General features: G+C 44.1%; 1 protein-coding gene across 1 annotated transcript in view; it reads left to right on the plus strand.

Annotated features, from left to right (window-relative positions):
• The first annotated feature begins 6,769 nt into the window (after positions 1-6,769).
• The window catches only part of LOC138473635 (claudin-16-like), a 195,295-nt gene continuing 175,895 nt past the window's right edge, over positions 6,770-26,169 (plus strand). The window contains exon 1 of the mRNA XM_069612169.1: positions 6,770-7,192. Within this exon, the coding sequence (XP_069468270.1) occupies positions 7,103-7,192 (90 nt within the window). The 5' untranslated portion in view covers positions 6,770-7,102. The remainder of the gene's footprint in view (positions 7,193-26,169) is intronic.

A 26,169-nucleotide genomic window follows, 5' to 3' on the forward strand; every position in this document is an offset into this window, starting at 1 on the left:
GCGTTTATGTTGAGGTTGACTAGTTTCCCCACCACAGTAGCTCCTCCTAGGACATTTCACGCACATAATCAAGTAAACATATTTCTGTATGCACATGTAAAACACACCATAATCTTGTACTCCTGCTCTGTGTGGGGTATCTTGATTGTGTCGGAAATATTTATATGTTAGCAGGTTAGGCATCTTTGGTTTCTCCAAGGCACAGTTCCACAATCTGTATTATTTGTGTGCAGTTTGCTTCTTAACATAATTCTCTTCAGATTGGCAGGAGAATCTCAGGCAAACCTTCTCTCAGATGTTCATCTTGTTGCAGGATGGGTTAGAGTTCCTTAGCAATATTGTGGCAGGCTTCCAACTCTGGATTGTATGTGACAACCAGTGGCACACGGGTTTGTGATTCTTTTCGCTATGTATTCTAAGAGGTTTTTTGCAGAGATTTGTGTTGCCTTGTGAATCTTGCTGCCCACAATTCTCTACTTGTATCCACAGTTTATGAAGTCTGATCTTCAAGTGTGTATGTTTTTCCCTGACCCTTGTGTCTGAGCATATTCAATTGTATCTTAACGCTTTGCTGAATATTGTAGCATGTTTTTTGTGCATTGGGTGGAAGCTGTCACTCTTCAAGTAGCTAGCATGGTCGGTTGGTTTGCGATATACTGTGGTCTGTGGCTGGCCAACTTTTATTGTTATGGTGGTGTCGAGGAAATAAACTTTTTCCAGTGAGTAGGAGAGTTTGAGGTTGATAGTTGCATGTCATTAAATCTTCCGTGGAAGTTTAGGAGGCCCCGTTCCCGAGCAGTCCAAATCAGGAATATATCAGAGATGTAAAGCAGGTATCTCAAATGTCCGCAGTCACAGCTGCCAAGGAAAGATGTCTCTAATTGTGCCACAAATACATTTGGATACTGCAGCGCCATTTGAGTACCCATGGTCAACCCAATCATTTGGAGATAAGAATCAGTAGCAAATGTGAAATAGCTGTGGGTGAAGATGAATTCTATGCACTTGCATATGGTGTCAGCAAGTGGGGTTTGATTGCCAAGAGCATTCTTACATGCCTCAGTGCCATTGATGTGGGGAATTTTTGTGTAGAGTGACTCCACATCCATGGTTGCCAGTAATGTGCTTCTCGGGAGGGGCCCTATATCATTCAGTTTGTTGAGTAGTTCATCTGTGTCCTGGATGCAGCTGGGTGTTCTCGTACCAGTGGCTTCATAATGTTCTTTACCCAGCCTGAGATGTTATCAGTCAGTGTGCCTGACCCAGAGATGATTGGTCGTCCAGGGTGGTTTTCTTTGTGAAATTTGGGGAGCATGTAGAAAGTATCAAGTATTGGCCTGCTGTTATTAGGCCCTGAATGTTTTCCTGGAAGTCATTCTGAGGTTTCGTGATGATTTTGTTGAGTGCTCTTATATATTGTTTCATTTGGGTCTTCCTGCAGCTTTTTGCAATAGCTTGTGTCAGAAAGTTGTCTGTGCACCTCCTGCACATAGTCACCTGTGTTCATTATGACAACTGCTCTTTCTTTGTGAGCTGGTTTGATTGTAATACTCTTGTTGAGAGATTGTACAGCCCCTTTTTTTGGAGGTGTCAGGTTATAGGAATGTTTCACGCGTTTGACCAGAATGGCTCAGTTTGCTCTATGTCTGAAGCTTTCAATGTATTGATCCAGCTTTGGGTTGCGCCTCATGTCCAGAGTCTAGTTGGCATTTTGTTTTCTGGCTTTGTTTGTGTCCCAGATGTTGACATTTTTTTGTTGTCCTGGCTGTCATCCGGTTTGTCATGAAAGAATCCCTTTAATCTGAGTTGTCTAAAGAGGGCCTCACGATCGCTGCACAGTTCTATTTTGTCAATGGTTTTAGAAGGGCAGCAAGCGAGCTTGCTTTACTGAATGTTCTGCCTTTGCAGAGGTATAATCTGAGAGCTTCACAACACAGTCCTGTTGTTGAAGCATGCTCCCTTTCACTGTCCCCACATTGTCACATGCTGATGCAGTATTTCTCGCTCTCTTTCTCGATGCTTCAAGCTTATATATGCATATGTGTGTGTGTATATATTCACAAAAAAACTTATTTTTATTTTGTTTTTATTTTATTGGACTTTTGTATGTGCCTGCACAAAAGTATTTCCAGATAAAGTGTTTTACAGTGTTTTTAGTTAAAGTGTAATTCAATTGAGCAGATTTAATGCAAAAAAACCTTGAAATTCAGTGGATGTGGGAAGTCATGACCAGCTTAACGCGGCACATTCCCGTTGCAAAGCCCATGAGCACATATCATATTATAAGAGAAGGGAGTTACATTGATGTACAAAATGGCATTATGGGGAACATGGCATTATTGGGGACACCAACAGGAACGTGCCGAGTTAAGCTGGTCATGACTTCCCACATTCACTCAATTTTAAGGGCTTTGTTGCGTTAAATCTGCTCAACTTAACTACACCTTAACAACAGTTTTTTCAGTGACTTTCGAGGGTTTTGTTATACCATAGCTTTTCTATGGGCCACTAGCCATGGCCTTTGGCCATGTCCACTGTACATGTTCCCTCAATATCTTTCTTTTGGACCCACTAGGTGGCAACACAACTTTGCCGTGGCCACAATGCATGGTTTTCCAGTCCACTAGCCAGGGATACCAGTGCCCACTGTATCATTTAAAACACTACCTTTCTTTCCCGCTCACTAGCCATGGCCATGGCCCATAACCATTGGCCCCAGCCTTCAGCCGTGGCCCCTTTACAAGCTGCCCCAATAGATTTCTTCTGGTCCAGCTAGCCATGGCTTTCGGCCATGCCCAGTGCCCACGGCCTTTCGCCATGGCCATTCTACATATTGCTCCAGTAGGTTTCCTAAACGGGCCCACTAGCCATGACCTTTGACCATGGCCACACCACTCTGTTTCTTTTGGGTATACTAGCCATAGCCTTTGTCCACAGACTTTCACCATGGCGCCTTGACATGTTACCCACTAAGTGCTGTTTCCACTGTACATTTTTCCCCAATATAGTTCATTCAGGGCTGCTAGGTGGCCACGGCCAACTATACTTGTCTTTCAGACCTGCTATTCAGGGCCTATCATTTAAAACACTACCTTTCTTTTCCGCTCACTAGCTATGGGCTTTGCCCATGACCATTGGCCTTCAGCCGTGGCCCCTTTACATGTTGCCCTAATAGCTTTCTTCCATTCCCACTAGCCATGGCCTTTGGTAATGCCCAGTGCCCACAGCATTTGGTCCTGGCCACTCTAGTTATTGCTCCAATGGGTTTCCTAAACGGGCCCACTAGACATTGCCTTCGGCCTTCACAAGTGGCCTCAGCCTTTGGCCATGGCCCACAATTAGGGTTCTTTTGGGCACACTAGCCATGGCCTTTCGCCATGGCCCTTTAACATGTTGCCCACTAGGTTTCATTGAGGTCCACTAGCCATGGCCTTTCGTACGAATGTATATTGCATGTACAAATACATTATAAAGCATATAAAGCATAGATTTATATCACACAATTATATATACGTTCTTTTGAAATTAACTACAAAACACTTTGTAGTGTTGTGCTCAAGAATGCAAGGCTCTGGATTGAAATATCTGTTCTAGGGGACACTTAACATCACATGGTACTCATTGATGAGAGCCATTTGTCCACTGAGCAATGGCTATGGTGCCATTTATTATTCTGAAGGAATAGTGGTATTTCCATATTCCAAATGTGTGTACTCGAGCGCTTAAAGGACCTTCTTTGAGTAATCGAGTGTTCCCATATAGTCTGCAGAAGAGGTGAGCTTTTCTAAGCAGAGGCACTTTATCTCTTGTGTTGTTTACTGAAGAATAAACAATATTTGCAAATACTTGGCCTGCAAAGAGTCAACTTGCTTCGAAGATGTATTACGTTGTCACGTTGATGAGTTGGGTTAGTTGATCAGAATATGGTGGTCAGATGTGGAGTGTTATGTTTCAATGCTCTAGCTTTTCGGGTTTTTGTGTGGATACATTGGGCTGTAAAGCTAATTCTGTCAATGGTGATATGGGTGTTTGGAGGCAGTTAATAGGGTATTTTCAGCTTTGGAGAAATGGAGTCCCAGAGTAGGTTACCAGCAACCAGTCTGGCTGATCAATTTCTGACTACCTTAATGAGGACAGGTTGTTGTTTTTGGGTAAAAGTAATACAAAGAACAATACAGGATCTTGCGGAGATGGTACCTTTGTTGGGCTAACTCCATGTTTTTGTCTGCTAGCTTTCAAGGCAACATGTGTCTCTTCCTCAGGCAGTAATACTACAAGAGAAACAGTTCCTTCACTGATGGGGAAGAACAGTTTGAGTACAAGTTAACACAGGAAAAGTGTGTTTGCATTTTATGGTGGCTAACGGGGAAAAGTGAATTTGGTGACAAAATGAATACGCTTTGATTTCTTTTTGACCCCTTTCATTTCCGTAGCGTGGTACAGTGTGTGCGAGGAAGCAACAGGTTACTCATACATTTATATCGTGATGTAAAATACAACTGCTCCAAAGACATGGTCGTTTATAAAAGACAGCTCGTGATGGTCAGACAATATACATAGGGAAGAGCAGGTTGATTGCAAGTAAGCACAGTAAACGATGGCACTTGTGTACATTTTATGGTAAGTGTCATGTTGGTGACTGGGATCACTCACCAGACACAGAAAACATAAGCTCAAAGTGGTTTGTTAGGGAACTATAACAGTATGGAGGTAAAATAATAAGCAGGCATGGTCTAAAGTATAACATACCCTGTCAGAATTGGTATGATGATTTCAAACTAATATTTGCTGGGCAACTAAAATAAAAACATGCCTCGCAGGGGCCCCCCAAATTTTGTGCTATGCCACTGCCCCAAGATCATTCAACCAATAGCGCTTTGAGGCCATACCAGTGGGAAAAGGCGCTATACAAATGACAAATTGCATTACATTACATAGTGATAGGTCCGCTCTTCTTTTGGGGGGTCTGTGTCAGCTTGGGGAGCACGAACAAGTATTTACCTGGGTGCAGTATTAGAGGGGAATTCAGAGCAATGAGGATTCGTGTTGGATAGCTTGGCATAAAACTCTGGTGCTTAATCAATCCAGTTTGTAGTGTGCTGAAGGCTTGCATCATCTTGAAATTCAAATGTTTGAAGTTCCCATCGTGGGTAGGCACACTTAGGGCCTCATTACGACCCTGGCGGTACGGAGTAAACGGCGCCGTAAAAGGTGCCGGCGCCGTTCACTCCGTACCGCCGCATTACGAGTTCCCCTCGCGGGACAAGGTAAGCACGCCTGGGAAAACCAGGCGTGCTTACCGGGTCCCGCGAGGGGAAGAGGGAGCAAACAATGGGCCATCTCGTAATGGCCCGTTGTTTGCTCCCTCTCCCATTCCCATTTCAGCCCTATAGGGGCTGAAATGGGAATGGGGATGAACCGTGTCCGTGTCCTTGAGTGAGGAATTACCGGGCCATCCAAACTCGGAATGGCCCGGTAAATCCTCATTCCGAGGACCCGGACCCCGACGCGATTTCGGCAGCAGCCATGCCGCCAATAGCGCCATGGTTACCGCCAAACTCGTAATGAGGGCCTTAATACCTTAATACAGTGCATTCGGGCATACAAATGTTCCCCAACAGGGAGGTCTTTATTTCTGTGGGTGTTGCTTTAGGGATGCACATTCATTCGTTACCAGAGTGATTGGCTGGTTCCACCAACATAGAAAATCCCAGCTGGGCATTTAGGGAATGTTATCACATGCACTACATTAGTGGCTGTGCAGGTGAAAGAACCACATAGTTTAAAGATTTGGTTGCTGTGTGGTCTGTTAATTTCATCCAATGATGTGGGAAGAGGTTTTTCATTGGTTTTTGGCATTTTTTTGGCACGGCTGCTTCCCTTGTTTTGTTGTTGGATTTGAAAATGGGCTTTTGACAATCATTTTTTGCAAATTGTTAGGTTTCTGAAGATTGGCCAGATGTGTTTTGGGAAGTCTTTGTTCAACTTTTGGTCTATCTGGAGATCAGGTTGGAGGTTTCTAGCAATCTTGCGTAAGATTTACAGTGGGGATGGTAGATAACGAGCGAGGCAAAGTCGTTACGCCCTTTTCTGTTCGTAATCCAGCAGTTCCTTGAGGGTGATCAGCGTCACTCTGTGGATCTGGTCACCCACAATTCTGTGGATGCAGCCATGATTTATGAATTACCACCCGACGACATTAGTTTGTCGGTGCCAATCGGCTAATAGCACCATGGCTACCTCCAAACTCGTAATGACCCCCTTAGCCTGCGACGTCTGTTAAATATCAGATTTTTGACAACTGCATAACGAATTTTCTTAAGAAGGTACCATATTTCCAATCCATTATGCCAACTATCATATCTCTCATAGTTTGCCCCTTCTTCCTGTATCTTTCATTTTTTAAGCAACATAGAGGGTTTCCATTAGATGCACATAATGAACAGGAAAGGGCACAGGCATGTTGCCAAATACATACGATTGCCAATGGTTATGAATTGAGGCTTGGAAAGCTTTTGTAAATCAGGCACTGGGTGTCTTAGGCCTCAGAATTGTTTATTTTGAGACATGCATTTTTTCTTCTGTAAGAGAAAATCACACCTCATGGAGACAGAAAAAGCCGTTGCAATGAAATTTGTTTTTTTTCGTGTTCGTTTTTAAAGTGCAGATCTCTGCAGAGTGTGAACAGGTTTCCGTTAGACTGGGCAGGCTCTGTAGCTCCTGGGTTTTCCCATTTGTTCTGCTTGACATTTGGAAGTGGAGTTGTGCACTGCAATTTAGTCACGCAACCCTGATTGTTTCCTGTCCACAACCAATGTATGAATTTTGCCTGCACGCTGCTTATCTACCATCGGAGTTCTTAAAGCGATATAGGCAAATCATGTCTGGTTCAATCGAAGCAAGCTTCCCACCCGCAAGCCGGCTCCGCTGATATAACGCAGGGTCATGAAACAGGCAGCCCTGGACATTCCTATTAGACTTTGTAAATGCCAAAAGCTTTCTCCGAAGATTACCTAGGAGCCCGGATGTTGGAGCGTTACTGCTTTCAAACGGAAAAATAAAATTCAGAGTAAATAAAACATCTCCATTTCGGACCTATGAAATGGGCAGCGAACTGCATTTGTTTTCGATGCTCTGCGGCGCGTTTGCAATGGCGGGCACTATCGCTTCTCTTTGGACAGACTGCTGGCAGGTAAGGCACACGTTTATTTTAGTAGTACAAGCTGTCCTTTGCTCTACATGTGATGCGACTTTAGAGATGGACTCTTAAATAGCGGCACCTTCTGATGTGAGAGAATTATGTTCTCTGAAATTATGGGTACTTCATGTTATGTGCTCGAAAATGTCCTAATCTGTTTTCCATTTCGATTGTATTTGGTTTATCTCTATAAACTGACGATGCTGAACGTGCTGTGTTTTGGGGAGGTTTGGGCTGGTGGATGAGTCATGAAACCATGAAAACAACGCTTTGACGAAGCTGCCATCGGCACTAGGTTGCAGATATTAAGAAAGCGTAATGCAGTATAGCCTTTAGGCTATATACCCGACTGTAAGCAGCTGGCTATTGTGTCACATTTGGCAGTTTGCCAAATGCATCGCAAGTGAATTGTGCATGCTTATTTATTTATTTTTATTGATTGGGTATTTATAATGCGCCAATACAACAAATGGTGTTTCACGTGTTAGTCGTAAATTCACTTCAAGTGCACCACCGTGTTAGAAACTGAAAAGCAGAGTTCTGCAATTGAATCAAACTTGGCTGGTTTAAGCGGCTGGGAATGGATGAGTAGGAGCCCGATCTACATGGAATCAGTCCACTGAGGTTCATGCACAAAGCATTCAGAAAAATACGAAGCTTAAAGATTGGTAACAAGTTTAGATGGTAAAAGGGTTGACTTGGCACCCAGCCATGCGGAGTTGATAAGTAATTGCTTCAAATGTAAGTTGTATTATTTAATTACCAGTGCTTTAAGTGGGATAAGAACACGATGGGGGGGGGGGGGGGGGGGGTGCTGTAACTCATCATAATGCAATATTTGGGGGCGGGTCCTAAAAAGGCTCTTGCGCAGCATCACTTCCCACGTGGCGCACCTTAAAACACTTGTGTATAGGCGCGATATAAGTGCCATATCATATCAAGTAGATAATAAACCTTTAAAAGTGGTAGGGCCTATGTAACTAGAGGTGTGACCCAACAGCACCAATCAAGCTTTCAAATGTGCAATAAAAAGGAGTACATTTGACTTTAAAGATGTATTAAAATATCATGAATGTGTGCACAAATATTTATTTACCAAACTAAATATATTCAAATATAAAATAGAACATTAACTCAAAACAGGTCAGTGGATCATCCAATCCAAGAGGTCTTTTGAAAGAAATCCATGATTCTTACAAATTAAAATCATTATAATGACAATTCTTTAATATGTGCTGTAAAAAATGCATTCTGTTATAATTTCCATTCAGTGTTTGAAAACAAGCACATTTCTTTAACTTATGGCTCTAAACATGGCTGAAAGTGACATCTACTTTTGAAGAGGAGTATTCACACTCATTTTCATTTGCATTACTGTAGGGAATACATCTGGTCAGAAAAGTCAGTTTGGGGAGCCCTGGCACAGCCCTGACTCAATGCCAATATTTGGAGACTGCCGTGGCTGAGCCCAGGCCAGCCCTGGCCCACTTAAAGCCCTGGGAAATACTTTTTAAAGGCAGGACTTTACCAGTGTTCACGATGAACTAACAAATATGGCGGCTAGATGAAATATATATAGATATATATAGAAAAGTCATGTTTCTAGGGGTTTCCAACATTTTATATGGTTTTCTGTCTTCACAATGATAATGGTAATGAATTCAATGTCGGTGGTGGCCCAAATGGAAAGCTGCAGCAACCATTGCACGTGTGATTGCACTTTGGGGTGAGCATGAGTAGTGCTGATGATGACCACACTGGGTGAGCAGTCTCTCAGAGGGCAGTACTGATCCTTGGAAAGGTGAAGTCCGGTTCCACGGTAGTAGAAGGCTGGAAATGCACAAAAGGATGTTCTCTGTTACGCTGTCCATGTCATTTTTGAAGTCTTTGGAATCATTGATCAGGTACTTGAGCAACCCAAGGCGATAGAGTTGAGTAGTCAAGATGTGATTGGGCCAATGCTAAGTGGTTAAGACATCTGCACCCACAGAAATGAGTGGTCTTCTAGATTTCAGATGGAAGAACTTGTTTTCAAGATATTTTTGATCTGTAGAACAAGAGGCAGTGTTGATTTAGCGGCCCACATTCTTTTCAGGTTTGTAACAAAAGGACAATTTGTGATTTTAAAATAAATATGATGAATCCTGAAGTAAAATTATACAGTACTTCTGTATGTGTCACAAATTCTCCTCATGGTCATGTCACAATAATTGCATTATTATGTTAGAAAAATACAAATTATATATGTACTTGAAATTACGTTTTGTAAAATGTTAATTTGTTTTTTAATATTACTTGAAGGGGCTTATTACGAGTTGGGCGGTGTGTAGTAAAAGTGGCAGTAATAGAATTACTGCCACTTTTTCCACACCGCCGAATTAGGGGTTCATGAAAAAGGGTGCTAATTCTGCTTGCGGAAATAGTGTTGGCAGAAATAGGGCCAGTGGAATTACCACCAACATATGGCGGAATTACCATTGGTGCAAATTTCACAGGCGGAATTACCATCAAGATACAAAATGTTATTTCCACTGCATTACAAGTTGAAATACTGTCAAACTACTGCTGAAAATGGGCAGACATTCTTCCAAAAATACAGGGCAGTTAAGGCATACAGGTAATGGAAATCAAGTCACATGTGCACCCAATCCACTGTGAGAAACCTGAGGGTGTCTCACCCGCTAGTCCCCGAAGATCTGTCATCCAGGTGGCCAGGACACGGCCATCGATATTGGATCCAGTTACTGGAGGGAGGGACCAGTGTGGGAGGATCACCTGTATGGGGGGTCTTCGGGGAGTGAAAGTGGGACAATGAAGGGTGAGATGCGTTATCCCCTTCCTTTTGACACCTTTTCCCGATCCTGCGCAGTAGGATATTTAGAAACTCTACCCCTGCCCTTTTCCGACACAAACATTTTCTCACACTGTGAGCGATAACAGACTAACACCAGAGCCATTTACCTAATATGTCCCGATTCAATGGTCAGAGAGAGTCAGGCAATTGCCAATATCTACACACACCTGACTGCCCTTTCCCTTCCCCACAGGGATAAAAGGCAGAGCACGAGAGCACACTTTGAGCAAGGCCGACCGCACGAGGAAGCAGCTATTCCAGGGTGGAAGTTCAAATGGTGAGAAGGGCAAGGTAACTGGAAAGGATGACCAGGAGGGAATCGCCCTTGCCCTTTTCAACCTAGACCCGTGAAGCCTCAGAAAAAGGAAACGTAAAACTGGGAATCGCAGCTGGAGAGTGGTGTGACGGATGTCATTAGTACATGGGACCCTCCCGCACTGATAGCCAGGGCGGGGAGAAGCGATCGCCATCGTGGTACCGTCCTTGACTCCAGCGGCAAAAGAAATGCCAACAAGTTCAGCTCAGCCGGTGAGTCGGAAGAAACTGATAGTGGACGGGACTGTGTTAGGCTCAAGATTGTAGTGGCAACATTGTATATAAAGAAAGAAGATAATAGACAAAGGTCTGTTGTGAGGAAAATTTATACCAGAAACAGAGTGGTCCGGCACCACGTGGGTGTTCATTCGAAGGACTGGCTGATCGCCCTCTCCTGAACAAAGAGAATGATTGGAGATACCATTGTGGAAACTAAAAATACCAAGAGGCCTTAGGCATGGCCGGCATGAGGTGTCAAAGTGGTCATACAAGGGTGAAGCCAAATCCCTCGTACAGTCGAAAGTCTTTGACATGTTGTGGAAACTAAATGAACTGTGTGATAAGGGCAACTGTGAACCCGACTGAGGGATGCCTGTGAATTAGAGTGAATAGTGACACACCCTTGAAAATTGTGACAACAAGCGTGAACCCGACTGAAGGATGTCAACAATTAAGTTTTGGTCTGTGGGAGCTGAGGGAGGCTATTGTTGAGAGAAGGATAGGATCCTGGCTGAGGAGATCCAAGGGTGACGGATAATCACCCGATGTGGAGATTAACCGAAGGAACTGTTATCTTATTGTATTTGGTATATCAGGCTCTCTGAGGCAAAATACTTTGCATGAAAGAGACTTGGGCACAGAAGGCCCTGATAAAGAGGAAAGGAACTGTAAGCTCGAGCTGAAGAAGGACAGGAGTGTGCTGTGCTCAAGAGTCCCACCTTGTTCTGTGCTAAAACACAGGGAAGGGAGAACCCGGCCATAACATCCTTACTTATCATTTGGTAAACACTTCTTTCTTTTCTTGTCAACATTATCCCACACTATTTTGTAGCATAGCGGTAAGGATTGTCAATTTTATTTTAGTATAGGCCGATTATTTGACTAGACACTATTAGGACTGTATTACTATTATTTGATGGTCGTAGCTTGCTCCCATCTTAGATTTAGGTTTAGATTAGGTGTTTATCTCAACCATTTTACAGTTTAATAAACTCACCTGAACTGTGATTACTTGCATCTGTCTTGCTTTGATACCATGCCTTCCTTACATATGGTGTCAGCTGTGGGATGTGACTCAATTGAAACTAATTGGGGAACCCTACAATTTCTAAAAAGTAGTCATATAGCTTCTAGCCCCTCTGTTGCCATGAAATAATCAATAGGTTTCGATATCTGTAGCAGTAGGGAAGCTGTTATCCCTACTGGGAAAAGAGGAATGATTCCTACAGATTGGGTTTTGATACCACCTCTGGGGTGTTACATAGGTTGGCCCCAAAATCTGGTTTAGTATGGAAGTTCGGTATAGACGTTTTAGCCGGCATCATCGAACCCGAGAGAATGGGGAGAAGTAAAGGTTCTCTTACAGAATCAGGGTGAAATCCTATTTGAAGTACATCGTGGGGATCAAGTTGCTCAAGGAATTTTGGAAAGGGCTCTGTTTCCTCAGTTTAAAGAAGGCAAACCAGATGAAACAGAAAGAGGTACATTAGGCTTTGGGGAAGCTGATAAAACTTTTAACATCGAAGAAAGGAAGGGAGAAGAGCCTTCTAGCTATCCCAACCTAGCCTTCACCCAGCGAAATGATCCAGCTCTCGCTGAAGCGTTTTAACAAGCTATTCCGGAAGGAGAAGGTATAGAGAAGGGAAGCCCTTTTTTCTTCTTAAAGCAGGGATTGTTATATAGGAGAGAAACATCTACAGAAGGCATAGTAAAAACACAGTTAGTACTCCTCACGGCCCACAGAAAGGTTTTACTAGAGATTGCGCAATCCCATTTTACCGTGGGACACTTAGGAGAATGCAAACCTCAGGCACTTATCAGTGGGAAGTTTTACTGTCCAGGTATATATGCTGATATAAAAACCTTTATTCAGATATCTGAAATATGTGAGAAAACCACTTCGCACATCCCATTACCTGCCCCTCTGAATCCTTTACCAATCATAGAAGTCCCCTTTTCAAGGATCAAATGGACATCATTGGACCTCTAGAAACACCCAAACTAGGCAACAAATATGTCCTTGTGATATTTTACTATGCAACCAGGTACCTTGAACCATTCACAATCCGAAAAAATACCATACAACAAATCATTAAACATCTCCTACATATTTTTCCAGGGTTGGTGTTCCCAAATAAAAACAAACTGATCAGGTCAGAATTTTTTGAGCAAACGTATGGCAGAAGTCAAAGAGCTACTCCATATTACCACCTTACAAACCGTCCTTGACACCAGCATCAAAAGAAACACCAACGAGTTCAGCACAGTCGGTGAGTCAGAAGAAACTGATAGTGGACCGGTGTGAAGATCTGAGGTCCACGTGGATTAGTAAACCTACATCCCCAAGTACCAGTCAGGGAGATAGCAACAATTCGCTGACCGGTTATTGAGGCCACAGGTGGGTGGAACAGGAACTCTGGCTCCCGGATAGCTGCAAAGTAAAGCACTGGGTTAGGTATACAATGCAATGTACAAACACTATGACTGTCACAAGGTATGGAACGAAAAGACAAGGGCACCTACCCGTAGGATGACCAAAGACAGCCTTAAACCTAACTGTTCCCCCTGTAAGTGTAGGTGTTTGATGAAAGTAGAGGAGATGGAAGATACCTCAGTTATCACAGGGTCCACCGTGAGCACAACTTGGTTCAGGACAGTGATAGGCAAAGGTGCTTGATTCCTGAAAATTGATTCCGGATTTCAAAAGGCCAAATATCAAAACATGAAGAAAAGGCAGTCCAGGAATACAAAGGCCAGAAGTAGCAGCAGTTCAAAGTGGCAGTCCAAATATCATCAAATCCAAGAGGGCAAATCCAAAGCAGTCCAGAACCAGAAACAAGGTAAAAAAATCCAGAGATCAAGAAAATGACAGATTCAAAATCCAGGAGTCACCAAACGCCGTCAGGACAGCTGAGAAGCACTGAGCAAATGAACTAGGCTTCTTTTATACGTGACTTCCTGGTCACATGATGGCTGTTCTAAGTCACGTGATCTATTAGACTCACGTCACGTGACTGACGCACAACCACTTTCTATGTTGTGGAGCGTCACGCGAGCGGTCACGTGAGTGGCCGAGATTCCATCCGGACAACAAGCGCCATGGCCACCTCCAAGCATAACGAGGCCAGCAGCGCCACGGATGCCGCCAGGCCGAGGGGCCGAAAAAGCGCTGGCGAGGCATGGCGGCAACAGGTAAGCTTGACCCGCAGGCAGGCCCGGGGGCCGAGGGCAAGCGCAACCTCCACCGATGTTGGGCCGGACCCACAGCAAGACGCCGCACCATAGTAGAGGTAAGAGGTTGCATGACAGAGCCCCCCCTTAAAGGCCCACATCCACGTGGGCTATGAGGAAAATCCCTGTGAAAACGTGATACTAGGAGCGGAGCATGTACCTCGCTAGCGGGTTCCCAGGACCTCTCCTCTGGACCACACCCCAACCAGTCCACCAGATAGTACAGGCGCCCTCTGCAGATAGGAGACCCCAGAATTCCACTAACCTTGTATTCTACCAAGGAACCCTTCATCACAGGTGATTGGGGCAGGACAATACACATGGAAGCAGGGCAATGTTTGAGGAGAGACGTATGAAAGACAGGATGGATACGCCATGCACTAGGTAGGGAGACACCATAGGTCACTGGATTGATGACTGTCGTCACTTGATAAGGGCCAACAAAACGAGGTAGTAGCTTCCGGCAACCCGGTATAAGTAAGTGTCTTGTGGAGAGCCATACTCTATCTCCCACGGTGTACATGGAGGCTACGGTACGTTTTCTATCGGCCTTCTGGCGCATGGAGTCTTGCGCTTCTCTAAGGTGCATTAACGTCTGATTGTGGACGTCTTTCTTGTCCTCATACAAGTGGTAATGGCGGACAGATGAGTAAGGGAGAGGTCTGGGTAGGGCAGGACATGAGGGTGTTCACCATACAGTGAGTAGAAGGGTGACGTGCCAGTGGAAGAATGTGGTGCATTGTTATAGGCAAACTCGGCGATGTGTAAGAGCTGGTGCCAAGAATGTTGATGTTGTAAAGAGAGACAGCGTAGATATTGCTCCATAGTCTGATTGACCCATTTGGTCTGCCCGTCTGTCTCTGGATGATAAGATGAGGAATAGCGGAAGTCTATGCCTAGCAATTTTGTGAGGGATTGCCGGAAATGTGAAGTAAACTGAGAACCACGATCAGAAACCACAATGGAAGGCAACCGAAAGAGACAAAACACATGGCGAAAAAACAGGTCATCCAACACAGATGCTGTGGGGATACCGGTGCATGGGACAAAACGGGCCATCTTTGTGAATGAATCCACCACTACCCAGATCGTGTCGTAACCCTTCACCCTGGGCATATCAGTAACGAAATCCATGGTGATGGTGTGCCATGGTCTAGATGGGAGTGGTAAGGGCTGCAACAAACCTTGAGGTCAACCTTTCCGGTTCTTGCACTGTACACAGACAGAGCAAGAAGCTACATATGAAACTGTATCTTTATGCATGGAAGGCCACCAGCACCAACGGCTGAGCAGAGCTACTGTCCGAGCTTGACCAGGATGCCCGTTGATGACTGCATCTTGGGACCAATCTAGGGCTATTGCCCGTGTATTAGGCGTGGGTAGGTAGAGTTTGTTCTGTATAAACGGTAGTCCATTGTGTAAAACTAAATCCCATTCCCGTAACTGTTCGGGGTGTGTGGTAACCCATTGGCGTATCAGAGAAATGAGATCAAGAAATGGCGTGCATAAACATATCACATGTTTATTCTCCAACACTGTTTCAGGCTAGACAGGAAGGGATACACCCCCAGGCATACGGGATAGGGCGTTTGCTTTGCCATGAGCGGTGCCTGGATGATGCTTTATGACAAAGTCATAGGCCAAAAAAAACAGGTGCTATCGAACCTGTCAGCTGTTAGTACATTTGAACGTAGCCAGGTCCTGGAGATTCTGATGGTCTGTATACCCCACAACTTGGTGCTTGTCCCCGAGTAAGTGATGTCTCCATACCTGGGAAGCGTCTTTCACTGCCATGAGCTCTTTTTCGGTGACAGTGTAATCACTCTCTGTTGGGGGGAATTTATGTGAATGGAAGGCCACTGGATGCAATAACCCAGTGGACAGACAAGATTGTGACAGTACCGCACCTAAAGCGTAGGACGAGGCGTTCTCCTCTAGTACATAGGGTAATTCGGGATTGGGGTGTTGCAGGATAGGAGCAGTGGTAAACGCCATTTTGAGAGCCACAAAGGCATCCTGATGTAATGGCGTCCAGACAAACGGGACATGAGGACTCGTGAGTTGTGTCAAAGGTGCAGTTATGGCAGAAAATCCCGCAACGAAACGTCTGTAAAAATTGTCAAAACCCAGAAAGGACTGTAACTCCTTGATGGTGTTGGGAACAGGCCAATCGAGAACGGCACGTACTTTGGTGGTATTCATTGTTAGAACCCGAGGGGTGATGTGAAATCCTAGGAAGTCCACTTCCTGGGCATAAAACAGACATTTTTCGGACTTGGCATAGAGACAGTGGGAAGAAAGTCGACTAAGAACTTCTCGCACCTGCTTGATAGGTTCCTGTAATGACTGTGAAAATACCAGAATGTCGTCGAGGTATAACACGACAAAGCTATCAATAACATCATGGAGTATCTCATTCATGAACCTTTGAAAGATAGCAGGGGCGTGGCATAGCCCGAATGGCATGACGGTATACTCAGAGTCTGTATCAGGTACAGAAGGCCGTTTTCCACTCATCACCCTTTCAGATTCGAATCAGATTATACGCGCCTCTTAGATCTAATTTGGTAAACACTGTGGCGTGTGTCAGGCGATCCAATATAGGTGTGATGAGCGGAATCGGATATTGGTTCTTGACAGTGATGTGATTGAGCTGACGATAGTCTATACAAGGGCGGAGATATCCTTCTCTCTTTGATACAAAAAATATCGGACTTGCCGCGGGAGATTGGGAAGGTCGTATATGCCCCAACCGGAGAGAGTGTTGCAAGTATTCTCTCAAGATCAAGTCCTCCGACGGAGATAAGGAGTATATACGCCTGTATGGTATAGAGGCCCCCCGGGACTAAATCAATGGGGCAATCATAGGGGCGATGTGGGGGTAGATGTTCTGCAGACCCTTTGTCAAATACGTCTGCGAAATCATGATATTCAGGCGGCAAGTCGGTCGTAAGGAGACCCACCACATGTCCTGGGGTATTTTTTTATTTTTATTGACATAGCTGATTACAATCAACTTTTGAATATTATTCATAAATAATGACATAGAAAAGAGACAAAAGAAAAAAACAATGGAGAGAAAGAAAGAAAAATTAAAAGAATTACTGAAATAGAACATGAATTTCTGTTCTAAAGTTTCAATTACAATGTCTTCATTTATCAAGTTTATTTTGTTTAAAGAATTAATTATAGCGTAACCCAATCTTCTATTATCAACTGACGTCAGTCTTTGCCACAGCTCATCCTTATCATGGATATGAACATTTTTGAATAAGTCTTTAAAATAGAATATCCTTGATTCTGTTAATGTTAGGCATTCCGTCATCAGATGCTTCATGGTTTCTTTAGTTGAATTACATAATCGACAGATATTCTGCTCTGATGTGATGAGTTTTCGTCTAGCTCTCAGATCGTTGGTGTTACATAGATTCATTCGGAATTTCATGATTGCTATTCTATAGGTTATGCTTGGAGATAGGGTCAAGTGTTTTTGGAGTTCTCCATATTTTCTTATGTTGAATGGTTTTGAGTCAAAGTCTTTATACATGGTACATTGCTGTCTGGTTGTTATCCAGTCCATTTGCCAAATCTTTTGTTTCACTTTGTCTGGATTGGTCTCAAGGAGGTCCACAGTTGTTCCAGCTTCCTGTAAGATTAATTCTAATGATCTTCTCCATCGATCAATGAATTTACGATTGGAAGTGTTCAAATATTCCATCAAAAAAAGAGGGCACTATTTGTTTCTTTGGTTGTTGTGCATTTGCTATATAGCGCGCATTTTCACCATTTATACATAGCAGACAATGATAATAGGCCCAGCTCATGACGCAATTTTGGCATTGGCTGTGAGTTTGGCATTTGCAAAACTGCTCTCCAATATGGTGCTTCAATTATTTGCCAATATACATCTGATCTTTCATCCTTTGCCTCTGAGCCATATAGAATGGTGGGTATGACCTTCTGCTTGTAATAGGTAATGACCGGGATGATCGAAAATTTCCCATACTTCGCATTTATGATTTTTGATTGCGAGATTGCAGTATTGACTTTATTTTGTATTCTTTTTTCATAGGGCTCGTCTTTTCGATGATTGTTGATATTAAGGCCTAAATATACGTATTCATTGGCTATTGACAGTATTTGGTTTTGCAAAATCCATGTCCCCAATTGTTGCCGTTTTTTGATTTGACCGTGTTGGACTGTTTCTGACTTTTTAACATTTATAGTTAAGCAGTTTCTTTCTGCATATATTGACAATTCATTTAGTAGTAGTTTCATGCCTTTCAGAGTTTTGGAGATTAAAACCAGGTCATCGGCATATAATAACCATTTGATGTATTAATTTCCTAGTTTCGGAGAATCGCTATTTGTTTTAGTGAAACCTTTGCCTATGTCAGAGATGTAAAAATTGAATAAGGCAGAGGCGAAAGTACATCCTTGTTTTAAGCCTTTTCTGGTGTCAATAGGGCTCGTGAAAACTCCATTTGTGGAAATCCGAATTTGGACAGTTGTTCCCATGTGTAGTTGATGAATATATTTTATTAGGAATTCAGGGCACTCTGCGTCAATTTGTTTTTTTATCAACACTTCTCTTGGAATGGAATGAAATGCCATTTTAAAGTCTATAAAGGACATATATATCATTTGATTGTTCTCTTCGGCATTTGTCTTTAGAATTTCGATATATAGCAGGTTGATATTTGTGCTGGGTCCTCGAATGAATCCCGTCTGAAAGGGATCATTTATTTTTTTCCTTTTTTTCCATAAGTTGAATTCCCTTAACAAGAGGCCGGTAAATATTTTACCTGGCGTATCCAAAAGGGCAATCGGTCTATAAACTGCTGGATCTGCTCTATCTCCCTTCTTGAAAATACGTGTTATTAGGGCTTGCTTTTTTCCAGGATGGAGGGATGACGCCCCTCAGCACAATTTGTTTGAAGATGATGTGAAGAATAGTGGCCCATTGTTCTTGATCAGATTTCATGATTTTGTTTGATAGCCCATTTGGTCCGGGGGCACGAGAAGAACTTAAAATAGAGATTGAATGTAGTATGTCTTCTCGATCAAAGCAAAAGGTGTGAGCCATCAGTGATGTCTTAAGATTGTTCAGACAATTGGGAAATGGAGTTTCGTATTTATTTTCATAATATTGCTTCCAATTCTGTTCAGTCACAGCATTTAGTTGCACCAATGTTTGTCTTTTGTTTGATGCGATGTTTAGCAATTGCCATATCCCAGCAGCTGACTTGGAAACAATTTTTCCCAGCATTAGCTCTCCATCATGCTGCACAATTAAGTGGTTTTGATTCCTTATCCAATTTCTGTAATTACATTTCAAGTGTTTGATTTGCGAAGTAGCGGTGTCAGTAGGAAACTTTAGAAGTTGTTTTATTTTTTTCCTTAACAAGTTCTTTTCAATTTTAATTTCACTGGCAAAGGCATGGGTGTGCTTAACTACAATTTCACGATTGTTCTTGGAAAAAGTTTTGAATAGTTGTATTGATGAGATGTATATGTCGGTATCAGTGTTTCCTTCGTATATATTTATATTTTTCTCTAGGTTTGTTTGAAATTTTACTAATTTCTCAGATGTCCATCTTATCCTATTTCTTTGATTGTTTACTTTTATCATGAGAGGGTTTTTGGTATTTTCAATTGATTTTCTCGATTTAGTAGAGGTCCATTCAAGACAGAGCTGTTTGTGGTCGCTTTGTGCATTATGTTTTATTTCAAGTTTTTCACAAAAATGCATCAATGAGGTATCGCAGTAGATGAAATCGTGGCTTCTTGAAATCCTCTCTGCCAGGTTTTTTGGCAGGAATGTCACCTGGTATTGAACCATTTAACATCATCATCAAATGCTCCTTCATTATTGTTTTCCATCTTTCTTTTATTTGATGCTCAGTGCCATTCTCTTTTTTCAGGAGATGGAGATTCAGGTCACCCATTATTATGGTGCATGTTACATCACAATCTAGTGATATGGCTTTGAGTGTGAATTCAATTTGTTTAAAAAAGTCAACCGGGGTTAAGCTGGCTCGACCACAGTATATGTTTAGTATGGCAATCACATGATGTTGTATAGTTACTTTTACTAATTGGACATGTTTGCTAGTGGAAAGCCGTGGTTTAATTGCAAAGCCTTTGGTTTTGTTGACTGCAATTAGTAGGCCTGAGGTGGGCCTCCCCTGAGTTGAAGTATCGGCTGGAATCATGCTTATCTCGTATTTGTCCCAGATAGGCGTGGTATGTAGCCAAGATTCTTGTATAGCTACAATTTCATATAGCTCCAATTCGTGTGTGATGGAGTTTATCAGATGCCGATGGCCCCTCGAGTTCCAAGTTACCAGACGGTACGTCTCTCGTTCAATGGGTATGTCCTGGGGTAGTAACGTCCATAGCTTGTGGTTCGTGTATTGACAATTGGGCCAGAGCCCCCAGAGCTTGAGCGGGTGTGTTTGCTAATTCAGGAGCTGATAGACAATGTTATTGAATAAAAAAAACGATGGAACCCCGGACCCATTTAATGACAGGATTGTGGGTACGCAACCATGGGATGCCGAGTATAAGGCCATATTGAGGGGTGGTTATCAAATCGAAAGTGATAGACTCATGATGTTTATCCTGTAGGATCATGGTTAAAGGGGCGGTTTGTTGTTTGATGGGTCCAGAAATCAGAGGAGAACCATCCACGGCCTGTACCGGTTCGTGGTGCCTTTTGTTTTGTATGGGTAGATTCAGGGACGTGGCCAGAGATATGTCTATATAGGTCCCTGTAGCACCAGAGTCAATAACGAGATGCACCTGGAGTTTGATGTTGTCAGTGGAAAACAAGAGAGCCTGTAAATATAAAAGCCTAGCTGCTTCTGATAGGGAACGGGGAATGTGGTGTTGTACAGACTGGCTTGTCCGTGCCCCCTGTTCTAGGGGCAAGCCTTCTGAAAACCCGGGGACTTCAACTTGGCCCTTCTGTGACATTCCTTAACAAAGTGACCCGTGGTTCCACAGTAGAAACAAGCATTAGCTTGTCGGCGACGTTCACGCTCTCTGGGTGAGATGGGACTGCGGATACCCCCTATTTGCATGGGTTCACTGGCTGGTTCAGTGCTTGTAGTACTGGTTGAAAGTACGGGGGTTGTTTTCCGGTCCTCGGTTTTTCGTTCCGTGTGCCTGGCATCGACCGGAAGTGCTAGATCTACTGACTCGGTATACTGAATCGGCAGTGCTGGTACCACCGCAAGGGCATCTTTCATTAGGTCATTAAGCCCCTTGTAGAATACGACTGATTTCTTTTTTTCGGGCCACGCGGTTTCAACAGTGTAATATAGTCAATTAACAAGGTCTTCCCTTGTGTTAACTCAAGCAGCTCCAGGTCGCGGGTTTGGGCCTTGTGGCGTGTATCAATCACTCGGGTCATTTTGGCTACCAGCTGATCATAGTCATAAAGGACTGGACTATCGCTCTCTAACAATGGGTTTGCCCAGGTGGCTGCAATACCACTAAAATGGGATAAGGTGAAGGCAGCCTTGGTGGTGGAATCAGGGAAGGCCTGTAGACGGCATAAGAAATGTAACTTACATTGATTCAAGAATGTACAGAACTTACGTGGATCACCTTGGAATTTTTCTGGTGCCGCCAAAGGGAAAGGAGTGGTTACGTATACCGGGGCCGGAGCTACCACCGCAGTAGGGAGTTCTGGTTGAACAGGGATGTCCCCAAACTCCTCATCAGTGGTAAAGCATGTCTTTCGCTTTGTATAGCATCTAAGCGTTGGTGGATCGCCATCATAGCGGCAGTCATGTCAGCCCTAATCACCGTGATGGCTTGTACAAGAGCAGCCACCGGGTCCCCAGCGGAGGTATCCATAATCCTGTGGGATAGGCTTCTCAGTCTGTCAAGATCTGAGGTCCACATGGATTAGTATACCTCCGTACCCAAGTACCAGTCAGGGAGATAGCAACAACTCGCTGACCGGTTATTGAGGCCACAGGTGGGTGGAACAGGAACTCTGGGTCCCGGATAGCTGCAAAGTAAAGCACTGGGTTAGGTATGCAATGCAATGTACAAAGACTATGGGCCTCATTACGAGGTTGGAGGTAATCATGGCGCTATTACTACCTCCAATACCCGTACCGTGTCCGGTCCCGTTCAATGGGGACTTACCGGTCTATTCCGACCTTTGCGGGACCGGTAAGTCCCCATTGAAAAAGCCATTCCCTATTCCCATTTCAGCCCCCATAGGGCTCAATGGGAAGGTGCTAATAACGGTACCGCAAATTGCGGTACCGTTATTAGCTCTGAAGTCCCTTAACGGGTCCCTTCCATAACGCCTGGTAAAACCAGGCGTTATGGAAGGGACCCGCTAAGGGACCTCGTAGTAGGGCGGTAAGGGATTACCGGCACCGGTGCCCTTACCGGTGCCAGTAATCCCTTACCTCCCACCTCGTAATGAGGCCCTATGACTGTGACAAGGTATGGAACAAAAAGACAAGGGCACCTACCCGTAGGAAGACCGAAGACAGCCTTAAACCTAACTGTTCCCCCTGTGAGTGTAGGTGTTGGATGAAAGTAGAGGAGATGGAAGATACCTCAGTTATCACAGGGTCCACCGTGAGCACAACTTGGTTCAGGACAGTGATAGCCAAAGGTGCTTGAGTCCTGAAAATGGATTCCGGATTTCAAAAGGCCAAATATCAAAACATGAAGAAAAAGCAGTCCATTAATACAAAGGCCAGAAGTAGCAGCAGTTCAAAGTGGCAGTCCAAATATCATCAAATCCAAGAGGGCAAATCCAAAGCAGTCCAGAACCAGAAACAAGGTAAAAAAATCCAGAGATCAAGAAAATGACAGATTCAAAATCCAGGAGTCGCCAAACGCCATCAGGACAGCTGAGAAGCACTGAGCAAATGAACCAGGCTTCTTTTATACTTGACTTCCTGGTCACGTGATGGCTGTTCTAAGTCACGTGATCTATTAGACTTGTGTCACGTGACCGACGCACAACCACTTTCTATGTTGTGGAGCGTCGCGCAAGCGGTCACGTGAGCGGCCGGGATTCCATCCGGACAACAAGCGCCATGGCCACCTCCAAGTATAATGATGCCTGCAGCGCCACGGATGCCCGCCAGGCCGAGGGGCCGATAAAGTGCCTCCGAGGCACGGCGGCAACTGGTAAGCATGACCCGCAGGCAGGCCCGGGGGCCGAGGGCAAGCGCAACCTCTGCTGATGTTGGGCCGGACCCCCAGCAGGACACCGCACCATAGTAGAGGTCAGAGGTTGCATGACAACCGGACTGTTTTAGACTCAAGGTTGCAGTGGCAACATTGAATATGAAGAAAGAAGATAATAGACAAAGGTCTGTTGTGAGGAAAATTGATGCCAGAAAAAGAGTGGTCTAGCGACACAAGGGTGTTTATTTGAAGGACTCTGGCTGGTCGCTCTCTCCTGAACAAAGAGAATGTATTGAGCTAACATTCTTGAAACTAAAAATACGAAGGGGAGGCTGGCGTGAGGTGTCAAAGTGGTCATATAAGGGTGTAGCCAAATCTCTTGTACAGTCAAAAGTCATTGACACATTGTGGGAACTAAATGAACTGTGTGATAAGGGCAACCGTAAACCTGACTGTGGAATGTCCACAGTGAAGTTGTTGGTATGAGCTGAGGCAGGCTATCTGTTGGGGAGGTCCCCCAGATATGCCAGAGGGACACTGGAAGTCCACGGACTTGGATGACCCAACTCCCTCCCCCTAGGATACACTGAGGAATCAGTCAATGGCAAGTTCAAACTGTGGTTTATTGCAGGCAAACCCAACAGGGATCAGCACTGGAAAAGAGAAAATCTATGCACATCTCACTCTTCCTCGGCTGGCAGGCCGGTTTTGCTACCCAATTTTGTCACCATGATGTCAGAATCTGGGCCCTTCTCCAGAAAAGCTATCGGACCATAGGATTGGGTATTGAGCGATCTACCCCCTATAGTGAACATTGCAGATGTTACTCTACTGACCTTTGCATGTCAGGTGGCTGGCCTGATCCATCCCCACATAACTAACTATAACATTTTTGCAGTGTTGTGGACTTACGATTGGGTCTTGCCCGTTGCTACCCACCCCTAGGGCACTAAACTGTGATTAACTAGAGCTGACGTCCTGAGGGCTGGGATCCGCAAAGGTTCTCAGCTCGCTGTGTACCTCCTCAAAGTAACAAGAATGACTATGTGTCTGCATTGTAACTTGTGTGTGCCACCCTAGGTCATGACAGTGCTCTCCTGATCGGCGCAACACTTGTTGCATATTGTTGAATGCTTGTCGCTGTCTGTGTCTGGTGGCCAGGGACCAGTGCTCTTTTCCCACTGCTGGTCGCTGTCCATTGTCTGCTTTGGCCATGTCACCTGTTCAGAGACCACACATTTTAGCTGTGCCACTCTGAATTAAGAGGATTTATTAGCATTTTCTGAAGCTGGTACCTTTGTCGTCAGGGGATTGGAATGTCATCCATATCTCACGGCCATGTCTGTGGGTTCTTTCTCACACGTCCTGCTCTCTGTGCAGCCTGAATCAGCTCAGCTTGTCTCTTGCTCTGAGGCCTGGAGCCCTGCTGTAATTTTCCTAAACCTTATAATGTGCTTTCTACAGTGTCCATCCTATACTACGTTTCCATGGTTTAGTCACATTAGGCTCTGTCAGGTCCCGTAGGCGTTCCTGGAGTTCCATATGGTTATTCACATGTAAGCATCTGCAAGCTTTGCTCAGGATCTCTTGTCTCTTGCGGTTTCTGTGTTGCTACATTTGGCTAATGGCACAGATAAATACCACAGAGGCATATTTCTACACAGCAGCCCACAGCCCCAATGTAATTTCTATGCTGGACTGCACCTATGTGGCATTGATTTCCCCCCAGGCATCTGAGGGGACATTCCATAACAGGCAGCAATTGCACTCAATAAATGTTCAGGTTACGTGTCGCGCTGACCTGACAATAAAACACTGCTGCTCACGCTATCCTGGATCCACCCATGATGCCACGATCTTGCATAATACCACCCTGCCTACTCACATGGAGAGCTACAGAGGGCCACGGAAATAGATGATGGGTGAGTACAAGTGCCGTCACACAATACAATCTTTCAGCACACATAATTCCATGTGAAGGGGTAGGCGGGGTGCAACATTAATACTACTGATCAGTGCATGCCCTATCTAGACCTTGTACATGCAGGATCTGCACTCTTGCCCCACAAATTACATCCATCAACCCACGGCACTAGACCCAGCAGGAATGTGCAGTGGCATGTCAGTAATTAATAGGCCTACCAACAGGGGGCTGTGACACACAGAGTGGGAAGGTGTTCTATTTGAATTGGAATAAGGACGTGTTGATGAACCACTAGGTTAGGAACAAGAAGGAGGTTATTCATTCCTTAACTATAGCTACAGGAATTCCAGATAGTCCCAAATCAAGATGGGGAGATGACAGGAGTCGGAATGAATTAGAATCTTCATTTGGAATGTAACTCAACTGGGCATTCTATAACTGCCTTTGTTATTTTGGACAACTGTTTGGGAGGGGCTCTTCTGAAGTGAGCCCCAAACAAGGAGTTGGGAAAGAAAAGATCTACTTCTAGAGTGACTGAAAGACAGCATCTAGAAAATATGGTCATAGAGCAGAAAATTATTAACTAGAAGGAGGACATTTAAAAAAACTAAGCGCAGGTAATACTTTCCTACCCTGGGAGTTTTATTTTCAAAGTTACTAGTTATTTTTTATTTAGGTTTAAGCAGCTTATTAACAAGTTTAGATGAAGCTGAAGCCTCATTACCAGATTTGTGTGGTCACTTAAGAGTAACACCTTCCAGCGAACAGCTTTATTTTTCGAGTTTGTTATTTACTTCAGACAGTCACAGTGAATGTGTGAGGGTGGCTGGGTCTGGGTGTGCGGAGAAAGAACGTGAGCTTTGACACGCAGGAGAAGCCTTACACACGGATATAGAGGGAAACCACTGGCTTGCAGCATGTGAGTAGCATGGCTTGTGGAGCAGCGGTGCACCCGGAACCAGCACGCGATCGATTGGGAACGTGATATTGTTAGCAGTTCGTCTCAGGCAATGATTTTCACTTTACAGCCTGCAGGGAGTAGAATGAAGTACACTTCAATTTAGATGTAGTTTTGTTACCAAAAAAAGCAGCCACGGAGTGTAAAGCTGGGAACTGACAGTTTTAAGAGTGCAAATAACCCTCATGAGAGCTAATCTTTTGAATTTGGAGAAAATAAGAACCAAAACCTCAAGAACCTTTAGCCTTATGGTGAAAATGTAATTTGCACGTATTTATTCGCTTACTCAAGAAAAATAA

Source organism: Ambystoma mexicanum, chromosome 8 (genome assembly GCF_040938575.1).
Source record: "Ambystoma mexicanum isolate Mex_15411 chromosome 8, UKY_AmexF1_1, whole genome shotgun sequence".
NCBI lineage: Eukaryota > Metazoa > Chordata > Amphibia > Caudata > Ambystomatidae > Ambystoma > Ambystoma mexicanum.